General features: G+C 45.6%; 1 protein-coding gene across 11 annotated transcripts in view; it reads left to right on the top strand.

The window, feature by feature from the left end:
- The window catches only part of MSI2 (musashi RNA binding protein 2), a 259,928-nt gene extending 250,385 nt beyond the window's left edge, over positions 1–9,543 (top strand). For 7 of the 11 annotated variants that reach the window (XM_087752372.1, XM_087752377.1, XM_087752374.1 and 4 more), the window contains 3 exons: positions 4,949–5,157; positions 6,941–7,018; positions 9,327–9,543. In XM_087752372.1, coding sequence (XP_087608498.1) covers positions 4,949–5,157; positions 6,941–6,982 — 251 coding nt within the window. In that variant the 3' untranslated portion in view covers positions 6,983–7,018; positions 9,327–9,543. The remainder of the gene's footprint in view (positions 1–4,948; positions 5,158–6,940; positions 7,019–9,326) is intronic. The other 4 variants (XM_087752379.1, XM_087752376.1, XM_087752380.1 and 1 more) reach the window with 2 other exon arrangements.
- Positions 9,544–14,754: the final 5,211 nt, after the last annotated feature.

The raw sequence follows: 14,754 nt of genomic DNA, 5'->3' as shown, positions 1-14,754 counted from the left end.
CTCCGCGGCATAAATCATTTGTTGTCTGAACATTGCATCGAGAAGCATCTTACATGCATGTTAAATGTGGATAAAGACAGCTCTGCTAAAGGATGCCAAGATGAGCTAGTAATAAAACAGCCTTGCCCATTGAAGCGCTGTCTTGAGATTATGGATGCATCTTAAAATTCTCTCCATATTTATTTTAGCAGAAAGACTTTCAGTAGATTCTCCTTTGAGGAGACTCAGCTTGGGCAGAGGAGAGGGCTCAGTGAACATGACGTGCATGGTTGCACCAAACACGTCCCTCAGACGAGACCCTGCGTGCGGGCGCGTGCTGCAGCAAAGAAGTGCGGCAAACCCTGGCTTCACCGTGTCCACGCAGGAATAGCAAAACCTGACCGCTGGAAATACTAAACATTGGCAATGGTTTGTGGCAAGGCCACAAGGACCGAGTCTAAGGTCCTTTTATCCGTTTCCAGCCCTGTCAGCAGTGGCATTTCTCTGTCTTCTCCCATCACTTCTGGAAGATGGAGACAGCACTGATGTTTGTCGTGGCTCTCCCAACCACCCCTTCCGACAAGGTCCGGCTCTTGCTGTGCCAGCCGTGCGCAGCAGATCCCAACTCCACCATCACCAACGCTTTGCATTAAAAAAAAAGACTGTTCCGGGGCTGCTTTATGAACCCACGTTTGCTTCAGCATCTCATGCCCCATCTCGCTTTCCCTCATTGCTTTTCAGCACTCTGCAAGCCACCACGGTGCTGGGCAGCGTAGAGCCCGAGGCTTCCCAAAGCCTGTCCCTCTGGCCTGCAGGCAAACCTTCACTTACTGATCAAAATTCACTGGCTCAGAGCCTTTTCCGTAAGAAATAGCACAGCGAATTCAAAGTGAAGCAAACACTATATTAAACTTCCCTGTTCCCATCACTGCCACATCTCTTGGCTGCTGTCTCTTGATCTCCACAGGCATAGGAAGGAGCTCCTGTAACCCAGAGAACAGGGGCTAGTTGGGGCTGAAGAAGATAAAAGTTGGTTAGTTGTGACTTACAGACACATCTAATCTTTTCCACATCTCTTCTGACCTTGATCTATCACAGGCCTTCCCGGTGACACTTGGGATTGTAAATTATGTGCAGAGAAAACCCTTGAGTTGGAGGCACTTAGCCGCAGTCTCAGAGCTGTGAAAACGTCCGGTGCAGGACAGTTTCCTGTGCAATTGGTTGGTAAATTGGACCTGGACCTTTCGGAGCAGGTTGGAAATGGGCGCTTTTGACTACCACCAGGACTTCCTGAGTGCTGGCAGTCCTTGGAATGGGAGGAGATGGCCCTGCCAACCCCCAGGCAACACTGAATCAGTCAGCCAGGTCCTCCTGGCAATTCAAAGTCAGGAGATACTTGGTCAGCTTGGCCAGTATCTCCGCTGGGACCGGGCAAGAGGTTGGGCTTTGCTCCTGGTCTCCATTGACTGACATCAAGACACGGTCCGTGGTTCCCTCCCCTCTCCTGGGACAGCATAATCCCCTGCCAGTTTTCCAGCAACGTGCTTCCGAACTTCTGCCCTTAATTATTTCCCGTTCTGACCGCAGGATGTCAGTGGCCAGGGGAAAGTCTCAGATTCCTTCCAGGCTGCAAGACATTAATCTTAGTGCTCTGCGATTCCTGCAGCTCACAGCAGCCGTGGACAGCTTCTGCTTCCTCCGGCAACTGAGCCGACATCGGGAACTTTGTCATAAAGATATATCTCTCCAAGGAGCCTTAATTTTTCTTTGAGGACTGAAACAGTATCCAGAGTCTGGAGGATTTGGGGAGTTTTTTTCTGCTTCATTTTAACCTCAGATTATTCCAGGTTTGTGTAAAACAAATTTGTTTCCAGCTATTTCTTATCAGAATGCATCGCATTTTGCATGTTGGGAAAGTCGTTCAAGGTCCCTTTGCTGTTGTTCCAACGCGATGGTAAAAGTGCCTCTGGCTCCAGGTGAGCTTATGTGCAGCTATTGTAGGAAGACAAATATTTAGCAACTCACCATGGCTGAGTGAATCATTAAAATACAGCTTTCTGAGGAGTGCTTAGCCTCCTAGTAATTACGAGAGCTTTTCTGTTTCATTGATTGGGTCTGGAGCAAAGTGTCGTCTCTGTAAAAGCTTCCAGCCCTTTCTATCCAGTTCTGCAGGCGGCTGTTCCGCAGGCGGTGCGGAGCGGTGCCGGGGCCTCCCCAGCCTCCACGCAGCAGCTCCCGGGCGATGGAGCGGCGGGCGTGCTTTTGGTGTGCCCGTTTTTCCACAGGCACTCCTGTGAGCAGGGTGGAGTATTCAGCTGATGTTCAGTGGATAGAAAATTACCTTTTTCTTACGGTACATACCCACAATCACATTTGAATAACCAGTTGCCAGCTCTTTCTGCATGTATTAAAGCCAGCGTTTCCAGTGTTCTTAGAGATGTAAATGACAGTGGCCGGGGTGGGATGTTTGGGGGCACGGAGCATCTCTCCGTGGCTCCTCGGTCTCCGTTTGCTGTTCTCTTTGCAAGCTTTCAGGACACGGCAAAGCATGTCCCCTCGCCACCCATGCACGGTTCTGGGTTAATGACACAGAACTCCCTCGGGATGCCACGGTGTATGTCTGTCTGTCCTGTTAGCCACGGCATCGCCACGGCTCAGCAGCATCTGCTGCTCCTCCCGCGGTGGATGCGGTGGTGGGTGGCTCTGGGCATCGCATGGGCAGTTGCTTGGGGCCAAGGCCGGTCCCTGCTCCTGGCCCCGAGGCGGTAGCGGTGCGATGGGCTCCTGGCGCTGCTGCGGAGATTCGCAGGAGTGTTTTACTAACAGGATCCCCCTCGCCTTGCCGTGTCCCTCTGCCAAGCTCCTGCCTTTGCTCAGAGGGGCCAACTGGGTTTTCTGTGTGACTTGGCAGTAAAACTCGCATCCATTTTATTGAACCAGAAGGAAGAAAAGGGGAAAAAAGTGCTAGCTTATAGTAATAAAGGGCTTTTGAACATCTCAGCTGGATATTTTTCTTCATGAGCGAGAAGGCCAAATGTTATCTTGACACTTAATCTTTAATAATAAAAAAGGTGCTTTGTTTGCCAGTGAATTCCAAAATCTGTTTACTCTCTCATGCCTTATTTCTTTTAACTTGCTAGCTTAGATGTCCTACTTACTTTCCCCTGCTACTAGTTCAGAGCTGCATTAAATCATTTATTTTGTAAAATTTACTCTCCTGTCGTTGCAGAGCCGACAGCTGCCGGGTTGACTTTTTTTGACGAGTTAATTAATTCATTTGACAAATGGGGACCTCTTGGGGCAGCGGTGCAGGGGGAAGGGGCCAGGGCAGGAGAGGTGGTGGCCCAGCAGCAAGCCCAGGCTGAGCCCACCGCAGCCCACGGAAGGTGCCACCAAAGCCTTCCCTCGGGCTGCCCTTGTCGGGAGAGCAGGGCTTTCTCCCGGGCTGGTTTCCATCCCCAGTAAAACCCCGCAGTCAGTCAGCGCGGCTCTGACCTGCGGGCTAGCGGCAGAGGGTTATTGCAGGCTATCAAACTTTATAGACCCTTTTTAGTGCTTAATGAAGATACGCGGGAAGTTGCAGCCAGAGGAAAAGGCTGAAGAAATCTTGGCGCAGCCTTGAACGTGGAGGCGATGGGATCTGCCGCGGGTCGGGCACCTGGTTGCACTGCTGCCTGCAGAGCCCGGCCGGGGCTCCTGGCTGGGTGCCTCCCAGGGAAGGCTGCGGTGTTCGTCACCGCCGCTGGACTTGTCCCGTCCCCAGGCGCGTTTGCAAAAGCGCGCTCAGCCTGAGTAACCGGGAGGCTCAAGGCCAGCTGTTAGCCGTTTGCAGTGTGTGTCTCGGCGCTGCCGGTACCTGCACGCGGCGGGGGTGCGGTGAGATGGTAGTTGGGCGTCACGGTGCGGGCAGGCAAGTCTCCGTGCGCTCCTGAAGGACCTTGCAAGTACCGCTCAGGTGTAGCTCCAGCTTCCCGCAAGCCATTTCCATCCAGCTCCTCCTAGTCCGCTAACTTTTCTTTTGCATTGAAACCTCTTACTCATAAATTTTACATCCAAGAGCAACTGTGAGAAATGCCAGAAGCCTGATCATCTAACATGCTTTAATATCTAAATTTATTCTTTAGTACCATTCTTATTTACATTGTTTTTCTGTCTCAAAAACAAAATATAAAGGGAGGAAAAAAATAAAATTTTCTTTTACTTCCACATTAGGAGGTGAGTTGTCATACACCCTCTGGAATTCTTTTTTGCTTTTGATCTTTATTTATTTGTTTAATTTTGGTTGATGTCCCAAGCGTGGTTTTGGAGACGAAGGTAGGTCTTCGCTCTCCAAATCAAAAGGAAAAAAAAATAAATAAAACAACACTCTCCTTGGTCACATTAAAAAAAATTCCATACCATTTAAAGAAAAACAAAATCAACTATTGAACTATTTCTACAGCTTACTAATTTAAAAGGGCGGGTTTTTTTCAAAAGTATCGAATGGATCCAAAAATGATTTTACTAGACGCGATTGAAGTTATTTGCTGTCAACATTTTAATATCAATATTACCACAATGTGTAGTCTCAAACTAGTTCCTTTGTAGTTTGCATGGGATGTGAATGCTGTCTCGGCGTGCCCAGACCTAGAGAACTTGTTACTACTGCATGAGCATCAAGTCAGATGTTGAAAAATATCTATTATATTTTGTGATAATTTGGTGAAAATGAGCACCTCCAGTCTCTGGTTGCAGTAGTGTGTTGAATGATTGTTCTTTTTTTTTTATATATATCCATATCTATATTTTTGGAGCTCTAAGCTTCGTAGTAGTACGGGCTGACTCTTATCCAGTACTTGCTCTCCTATCGCATGGCCTTGGTTAAGTGTTAGAAGTTGGGCCTAGGCTGTTTATTCTGGTGTTTGGCTTTGTAATAACGGTGCATGCCCGGCGTCTGGCCTCATACCCAGCTTTATTCTCTGCACACCAGTCTTGAATAGCTACAGTGCTCAACCGAATTTTGGCGCACCCGCTTCCCCGGCAGGCTCCAACCCAGCCCGACCCGGAGGCTTCCCCGGGGCCAACAGCCCAGGGCCCGTCGCGGACCTCTACGGCACGGCCAGCCAGGACTCCGGCGTGGGTAACTACATAAGCGCCGCCAGCCCGCAGCCGGGCTCCGGCTTCGGCCATGGGATCGCCGTAAGTACCGCGCGCGCTGGCGCCAGAGCCGCCGCCCCTGTTTCTTGGTCGAGGGGGTGGGTTTCATTGTTTAATGACATTGGGGGAGGGTATGTTGGGTTTTTTGTTAATTATGACCTGACGGCAAGCGTAGCGCCTTGCTGCTGTAGCCTGCTAGAGCTATTCCCAACCCACTGGCGCTGCCAACCAGCTGCCTGGCGTGCCGCTCCAGGTGCCAGCTCGGCTGGAAACGCTTGTCTGGTGCCTTCTGTAGTCCAGACTCAACACATTTCAAAAGGAGATATTTAATAATTTAATAATTACGGGCTTTAAAGTTTCTGCTTATGCTATACGGGCTTTGTATCAGCCCAACCACCCATCCCGGCTGATGGGCCCATTTGCAGACAACACAGCAGTCCCTGCTCCTGCCTAAACGAGGAAGAAAGCGGTTCATTAATTCAGCCGGCGGGACCCCAGGGTTGCCCACAGCCACCCCAGCAAGGGGACGGCCATCCCACCGCTGGCCACGGGGCTGTCCCGCTCCCCGCCACCCATCCCTGTAACTGCAGCATCCCTGTGGACGGGGGGTGGACGCCAACCCCCTGGGTCACTTCCAGCTGGGTACGACATCACTAACAGTCCTAAAATCTGCAGGTTACAAGTAAGTCGCTTCTGGTTTGTTGTCAAGTCATTAGAAAAGTAATTCTTTAATGCCGCGTGGGTCTGCAATCTCACTAATTACGGACAACGGAGATTTGCTTAACAAAGCTGCATGCTGGTTTTCAGATCGCGCTGTTTTACCTGTGTGTGTTAGCATGAATGTGGTTGGACCTCTTTGGTGGCTGTCAGTCTCCCAAACAGAAAAACTGCAACTTCTGAAGTTGGTTCCCTTTTTTTCAGCAAAAATATTTGATGTTTTTCCCTCTTTTGTGGTAAAGATGTCAGAGTACAGAGGGCTCCCCCAAGATGCCTCAAACTGAGCGGAGAATTTCACTCTTTGACCAAATCGGATGAGTGGGGGGAGCGGGAGCGTAGTGCAGACAAAAGCTCCTGAAATTGTGTTATTTTTATTGCATAAGCAACCAGTACCCAAAAAGACAAAAAAAACCCCTGCTGCCTCCATTTGTGCCCTCGTGCTCAATTCCCGTCCTGGTCCTGCCCCTCCTGTGGTCACGCCAGCGACTTGACAGTCCCTTCAGATCAATGCTGGTACCAAACACGGGATATTATTGCTCCGCTAAGAGCTACATCAATTTAAACTGCCATCTCTCACCACTATACAACACCTCTTATTTCCATTTTTCACCTAAAGAAAAAGACCTGTTTGTTCTTGAAAACTTGGGCACTTTGGCCTCGGCAACCTCCCGATTTTTCAAGTAAGAGGATATGAGGTGCAAGCCTGGGTATCCGGATTTGTCTGCACTAACACTTCTCCGAAGAACGATTTTGCATTTGACTTGCAGATTGGCAGCCTCTTAATTTCCCCCAATAACTGCAAAGAATCCCGTAGTCTTTTTTACATATATATTTATTTAACCCTGTCCATTTACTAACCCTGGTTTAAAACTAAAGAAGGGAAAATCCAAAGCTTATTTTTGCAACCAGGGGAATGAGATTATGGTCTTGGAAAGGTAACCGTAGGGTTCAGCACACCGAGCCACTGGTGACCAGAACAGCTCTCGGAAATACCTATTCATGCTGGCAGCACAGTCTTTCAAGTCCTTTGATAATTTCTTGCCAAAATTAATAATCATCTGTTCCCATGTATAGAGCACTGATGAACTTAACAATTGTACAATTTTAGGGACCTTTGATTGCAACGGCTTTTACAAATGGATACCATTGAAACGTTACACATGGTTGGTTGCCATCTCACTTGGAGGTATTACCGTATATACCATTTGTACTTTGTGCTAAACTACCATCTCCCCTATATTTACTTTAAGTGAACAATTTTTTATCTTCATTTCGTCTTTCCTTGGCCTTTAATCATTCCTTTCTGTGATTTATATTATTCAAATCAATCTCATGGGTTGGAAACTGGAAGGCAGATCGGGAGCTAAACCCCCAAAAAGTCACGTTTCCATGTTCATGACACTTGGTGCAATAATTTGGAGAGTCAAAAACCCTGCAGAAAACCCAGCGATCCCCGAAACCTGTGGGGAAACGACCAAGCTGGCAGCATCCCGATGGGGAGTATAGATCCACTACCAAGGCACTGGTCTAAAAATAGGCGAGCCCCACTGCTTTATTACAGAGAAGCCATCATTCTTTATTAAGTGCTGTACCAAATATTACAGCTAAAAGATAACATTGTAACTAGTAACCATAGAGCAATTATCAAGATTAAAAAAAAAATTAAACCTAAGCAAATTAAATTAAAGACATTACCTGAGTAATGCATCCTTGGATCGCTGCCAGTTTCCTACCCTTTGAACTAAGCTCAAGTTAATTAAATGTTTAATTTTTTTTTTATTTTTATTTTTTTGGCCTTTGGCATATTCATCTTTGCAAACAAATATTCGTACACCGAGAACAGAGTAGATGAGACAAGTCAGTCAATGAAAACCAGAAGTTACCCCCATTAAGTGGCACAGGTTTACCTCTAGAGCTCTTAGTCCATACAGACAAACGTCATGGACGTGACAGATTTTATTTCTCTGCCTTTTGCCTGGCTCTACCTGATCAATGTCACATGTTTTATGTTCAAAATTGGTGTATGGAATTAGAATTACAGTTAGTCAAGGGGCTGGGAACTGTGGAAAATGTTTGGAGGTTTTAAATTATCTAAAACCAGATTTACACCTAAATACTAGTGGATAAAGGGGTTTTCTGTTTACTCCTCATCTACCCGCATACACCCAAGATTACCTGAAATTGTTCCGTCAATTGATTTGCTCCACCAAGTAGTACTTTTTTATGGGAAAGAAAAAAGTGGCATAAGCACTCTTGCTTTAATCCCCGTTATTATTCGCACGTATCAGTGTATGTTCACAGATCAATTTGTCAGTATCCTTCACGTTTTCTGGGCCGTCAGCCTTTGTCATACCGAGGTGGTACACAACGCCGGCTGGAGACCTAAGCAGAACATCATAATTCACGCTAATAACGCTGCAATGAAGGCAGCGTTCATCAGATTAATGTATTGTAATCATTTTACACTTACCACAACACATCAAACTGTAACCATCATTTACTGGCCAGTATTAAGACTCAAACCATTAATGACTTAAAAACAGAAAGTGCTTTTAATGTTGCTCATTACTAATTAAAATAGATTTTGAGAGGAGGAAATGAGCCTTATTATTAATTCCTCAAGGACCAATGAGTTTGAAATTTTTATTGCGGCGGCGCATCCCGAGGCGCCTGGTCCCTCGCCCGCCCCGGCTGCCCCCGCTCCCCGGGCCAGGACGCGGCGGCAGAGGATGGATTTGGCTGAGCTGCGGCTCCCCGGGGCAGGGACCGGCCGTTCCCACAGACCTGCGGGGCCCTGGTGGGACCTCACCCTGGGCACGGCCGTTTGGGGATGGGTTTTGGAGGTCACCAAAAACGCATGACCGGGATGCATTCCTTGCCGCAGCCAGCCCTGCGAGCGGCTGCCTGCAGAGCCGGTCCCCTAATATTTATTTCCATCTCAACATTGAGCACCAGCAGGAACAGAGCATTAGAAGCTGAAGGCTCTGTTATAAAATAAATCATCACTGCTGCAGTGTGCCCATGTAAAAGTTGTTACCTTTCAAGTACTTTAGCCTTTAGAAAAAACTCATTTTACCGAAGCCTTGTAAATTCCTGGCGTAACAGATGCCTGAGGAACAGTTTTTGTCTTTCCGATATATCAAGTCGCATTTTATTGTTCCTAAACCAGGCTAGCACACAGCTAACCCCAGCCTGCCTGGGAACGCGCTGCCTGCCTGAAGTCCAGGCTTAGCTGGCAGGCTGCTTTCCACCGGGAAGGAGCTGGAAAGTAAGAGCAGTAAATACATGAAATACACTCTCCCACGGCGGCCGTCCCGGGAACGCCTCTGCATTTCAGCCGGGTCGCTCCGGATTCACCCTTGGTGTGGATCAGAGCACGCCGCGGCTTCGCGAAGCGTTTGCAGACACGTGGCGGGTTTTGTTAAAAATCCCACTTGACCTCGTTTAATTCTCACTTTCCGCCGTGTCCTGTTTCTGCCTTCTCCTCCCTGCAGAGTCTCTCTGGATGTCCGGGCAAGACGGGGCGAAGTTTCTGAACGGGCCCACGTTTGGGTGATCTCATCAGACTTTGAGCACTACATCATCACCGATAACGCAAACAAACTGGAGGTGGCACTCGACGGACTTAGGTTGTTTAAAATCTCTCTCATCATCTCATGAATCTGCTGTACTATAAAAACAACAGATTTAAAAGTATGTATATAAAATCCATTTCTTGTTCGTTTTATTTTCTTGATGGGTTCCCCCCCCTCTTTTTAAACCTCTCCAAATCACATTTTTTCGTAGCATTTTGACATAGTCTCGTAGCCACGTAGTTCTAATTCTTTGTGTATGTAGCAAGAGCCTAACCATAGCGTAACTGTTTATATTAAGGGGTTTCTTTCGTTTTTCTTTCCCCCCTCCTCTCCTTCTCCCTTCTGTTTTACGTAGTCGTTGTTGCTTAAAGGATGCTGAGATGGTGACAGGAGTCTCAGCCGCTGGTACCGGCTCTGCAGCCGCCAAGGGTGGCGGGGGGAGCAGAGCCGGCGGCGGGCACGGTTTCGGGGCGGCCTTGCAGGGCGCGGGGGCGCGGGTGAGCAGCAGGTTCTCTAGCCCTTCTTTTCGTTTGTGGCGTCTTCGTTAACCTAATTCTATCTATTTTCGGCAATAAGGCAAGGACTACAAACTTTTTGTGCGTCCTTTTTCTATAAGTGCTTTTTTTTGTTGAAAGAGGTGATATAAGGTTTTTTGAAATTGTGAATTCTGAAGAAAAAAAAAAATACTGTAAATACAATTCCATTAACTACATATAAACTATTAAGAAAGAGAAATACAAACCTATTTTTGTGATGGAGTCAGCCTAAGGCAGTTTCTCTATGAAAATGGACGAAAAAAAAAAAAGAAAGTTTGAGACTTTTTGACCAACTGCCGGAGCTGGCCCGCGGGAGTTAGGTGATGCACACACTGTTCAGCTTGCTCCGTAGGCGTGGTAGACCTTCCAGCTCTCCTAGCGTCATACCAGCATCTTCGCTATCAGACGTGCACAGCTTACAAAGGAACAGTCTAGTGGTATTTTTTTAATTTAAAACCTGCTTTTCCCAAGACTGAAAAAGAAGCTACGATTTTCCTATTTAACGCATTTACGGTTCAAAGCACACCTTTTTTTTTTTTTTTAGTTGTTGTTTTAAACTAGATCAACTTGCTGTCCAGTCATTTCAGCTGCTCTGGGCACCCTGCGCAGCCCGGGCGGAGGCGAGGTCCCTCCTCGGCGCTCGCCTGCTGCAGGCAGAGCGGCTTCCAAGCTTGCATGGTTACCTTTTTTATCCATTACTTTCTGTATTAACAAATTAGGAAAGCAACTTTGGTTTTGTTTTTGGTTGGTTTTGTTTTTTTTTTTGGGAATACCTCAGTGCTACAAGTTTCACCCTAGAAGCAACGGAAGATTTTAATTTATTGTAGTTGTAAACAGAATTTTAAAAAAAAAATAAAGTATAAAACATCATTGCACTGTGACTGGTAGGGGAAAAACTGACAGTTTCCTATTTGCACATGTTTAATATTTGGCTGTTATATATATGGTCCTCTGTTGGGGGAGGAAACTTATGAAGGATATTTTTTAATTTAATTTTTTTAATATTGGTAAATAGGCCTGCAACAGCAAACTAGAAGTACAACATGGTAGGTGGCATTAAGAACATACTGTAGTGTGGATATATTTCTTCTTTTTTTAACGTAATATTGACGAGTTTTATTAATATTTTTTTAAATTGTTACGTTTATAAATTTGGTACTTTAGGTACAGCCAGTATAAGACACTGAATGCGACATTTGTTAAAAAGAGCTGCTGCACTCCTATTTTTGTAAATTTTACTAACAAGTAGACTAATGTAGACATTCAATAGACAAGGTAGAGCAAGGCATCTTTAACAAAAACAAGGCACCATACTGCTAACCGAAAGGAGAAAACCTTGTTTTTCTTGTTTTTAAAAAAGAATCATGCTTTTTATGTAACGTTTTAGGTTTTTTTCTTATTTCAGAACAACCAGGTTTAAGCAAAATGCTGGACGCTTTTTAAATATTGAGACTTGATCAAGTAATAAAATAAATAAAACAATTCTTTAAAAAATAAAAACGAAAAAAAAACAACGAACCAAATTCCCTGGAATTCAATGTACCGTCAGGGAATTTTTTATTGATATTTTGTCAATGTTGATGATGTACTGTACTACCAGTTGGTTTTCCTCTCCATTCCCTGTCACCTCATAGAATATTCTTTGTTGATCATTGTTGTATGTTAATAGTGTATAAAATGGCTATCTTGTAAGAGTGCTGTCCTGATGCTAGTGTAGTGAATTTTTCCCCCCCTCTTTCTCTCTTCCTCTTCTAGTACATATTGGTAGGTGTATCGTAATTAAGGTTAAAAATTTAGATGTAGTTATTCAGATTTAGGACCAGTAAGGATAGAACTTTCTCTTATTTAAGACAAAAATGCTAATAATTTTGGGAAGGTTTTCCTTTTTTTTTTTTCCTTCTTTCCTCCTTTCTTTGTTTTCTTTTTTCTCTTGTTTTGTTTTTTTTCTTTTGCTGATCTGATGCGGTTTCAACTAACCAAAGGTCTCACAACGTTAAAAATGCTGGCAAACTCCTAAGGCATTTGTAGATCCCCACCCTTGACTTTGAAAAGGGGATGTGCCATACTACCTTAAATGCTAATGCTAGATATGCAAAACTGGATTTTTTTAATTTATTTTTTAAAAGAGGGAGGCACGGTATATTAAAACGATTTTACTAAGAGAAAAAAAAAATATTTTTTTAAGAATGCTCAGAAGAAATTGCTAATCTGTGTGAATATGTTTTAGATGTTTATATACCTTTTGAGAAGTCCCAGTGGCCCATAGCACAAATGTCGTGGAATCCAATATGTTTTGATGTGGCTACCTAGACTAAGGTTCACGTTAGTCCCCCACTCATCTAGAAGTCCATTTTGAAGGGTTTTTTTTTACCTTTGTTCGTTCGTTTGGGGGTTTTTTGTAAATTTTTCAGCACAAAGGTTCAGCTCCACCTTTGTTTTAGTCAAGCACAGCGAGTGAAGGATCGTTCCAAGGGATATTGCCCTTTTCTTTCCAAATATCTCATACGGACCCGCTACCCCCGGAGCGACCAAAAAGAGAGAGATTTCCATCTCGTTGTGCGAAATGGGCACCCCAAGCGCCTCCCCAGCGCGGGCAGCAGCGCAGGCAGGTTCATCCCCTGCCCGGAGCGCCTGGCACCGCGCCGACCCTGCCGAGGGACGGGCCGCGTCCCAAACACGAGGGACGTTTTACAAGGAGTCGTAGCAAGCCACAAGAGCTCGGGTACCCTCCCCGCTTCAAAACAAAAAAGTCATTTGTGATTGGCTTGATTAAAATGAAGCCTGATCTGTCCTTTTTTTTTTTTTTTTTGTTCCTTATACTTCATAAATGTTCATTTTAAGTTGAATTTGTAGCTTGGACTTTAAGGTAGCATGGCTCTCTTTGCTGTAAGTTTATTTTTTTTCCATTGTACGGCAGCGTACCGCTGGTGAATGTCACACATCTTGCTAGGCTAGTTAAACCATTGGGTAATTGTTGGTAATAACGACCTGAAAGGTGTTCGGATTTCTTTTCTTCCCTGCTCTGAAGCCTAGGATGCTGTTTTCATCTGTAGTGTGAATGAGGGCTAGCGACTCCAGCCACAGTTACCTTCCTGTTTCGTTTCTGCCATTCACTCAATGCAACATAATCAAGAATAAAGCAATATAGTTTACTACATTTTTACTGAAGGCCAGCCATGGTTATGTATGATATTGCATATGAAACTGTTTACAAAAAAAAAAAAAAAAAAAACCAACACTAACTCATAGCTGTCTTTTATGCTATGGAAATGTCTCTTGGGTGGAATTTTCTGAATTCTTTTTTTTAGTGGTTTGGTTTGTTTTTTTAAGCGAAATAGTTCAAACAGAAAACTGAAGTTAGTGTAAGGTGAAGAGACAGGATGCATCGAAGACACACCGGCAGATCCCGGTCTGCGCACAGACACTGTAGAGTTTCATACGTACAGAATCCAAGTCAAACCCATTGCTGTGTGCGAACACTACGTGAGGAGATTCTGTAAGCTAAGCAATACTTTAATACTGTAATAAAAATTACCAAAAAAAAAAAAAATAAAAAAACAAACCTTAGTTTGAGAAAGTAAATCCTCGTGATCGGTTCTCGGTTCCCAAACAGTCCGACTGTGTTGTCTCGAGAGAGCTCCGTGTCCGAGCAGGGTGAAGCCCCGGCAGCCTGGGGGGAAGCAGGACTCGCCCGCGCGCCCGGCTCTCTGTTCTGTACATACTCGTAACACCACGCGTGGGCTCGTGTGTCGCGTCGACCGTCGTAGGTAGCAAATCCCCGTCATTCTCTGTTGTACGAGGTCTGAACTCCATCAGTACTAGGATGCAAGTCTAAGCATTTCAGGTGGTCATAAATGTACCTAAATAAACTATGGCACAGTGGCAGGCCTAGCCCTTCCTTTTATACTTTAGTATGAACTGATGAGAACTTTGGTAGTGACTTTTTTTTTATATATATACATATATATATGTATCTATATATATCAAGCATCTTTCAGGTCTCTGTGTATGGCTTTCTAAAGCCCTGTTGTAAAATACTATGTGGATGGGGGTCTCTCACATCACAGATGTGGAAAGTATAATTTTATATTTGTATTTTCAAATAAATAAGTTTGTGAAAGGTTTCCATCCTCTACTGTGGTCCAGAAATCAATGTGTTTGTCTGACGAAAAAATACAATAAACTGTTTTGAACAGATTCGTGGAGTCCCTTTCATTCGGGGGGGTGAAATGTTTATTCCTGGGGGGAGGCCAGCGGGCAGCCCTGTCCCCCCTCCTGCTCCTGCTGGGGGGGGCTGGCCCTGGGGAGGGCTGGAGCATCCCCGTCCCCAGCGCTCCAAGTCTAATCCCTTGTGCTGCGCACCGCCGGGCACCTTTTTGGCATCGCATCCCTGCCCCAGGGACCGTGTCCTTGCCTGGAGAAAGTCCGAATTAAGGGGGCCGTGGCAGCACTGCTGTACTGCTGCCGCCGACCTGCCCACCCCTGCAGACCCATCAAATTGGTGTCAAAATAACCCGGCGCAGGAAACATTAGGTAAAGGACATCAGTGGCAAGTGTCACCATTTTTAATGGCTTCCACTCAACCCCACTTTCCTGACGTGTCCGAGTGGTGCTCTGCAAGCCCTGATGGAGGGGAAGATCTGTATGCTGTGGCTTAGAAATATTTCTATCTAGGCATCATATCGGTGCATCTGTTTATCAGTCTCAATGTGTCTTGCAGAGATACTTGGGAGAAAAAAAAATCATACCTGCTTTGTCCTTGCGACCGGCTTACCTTGCCTCGGAGGGGAGGGAGCGGCTGGCTGGGGGAC

This window comes from Nipponia nippon, unplaced genomic scaffold (assembly GCF_047370975.1).
Source record: "Nipponia nippon isolate SJK-2023a ecotype South Korea unplaced genomic scaffold, ASM4737097v1 scaffold_15, whole genome shotgun sequence".
In the NCBI taxonomy this organism is placed as follows: domain Eukaryota; kingdom Metazoa; phylum Chordata; class Aves; order Pelecaniformes; family Threskiornithidae; genus Nipponia; species Nipponia nippon.
Note: the sequence above shows the minus strand (reverse complement) of the source record. Positions and strands in the feature narration are given on the sequence as shown.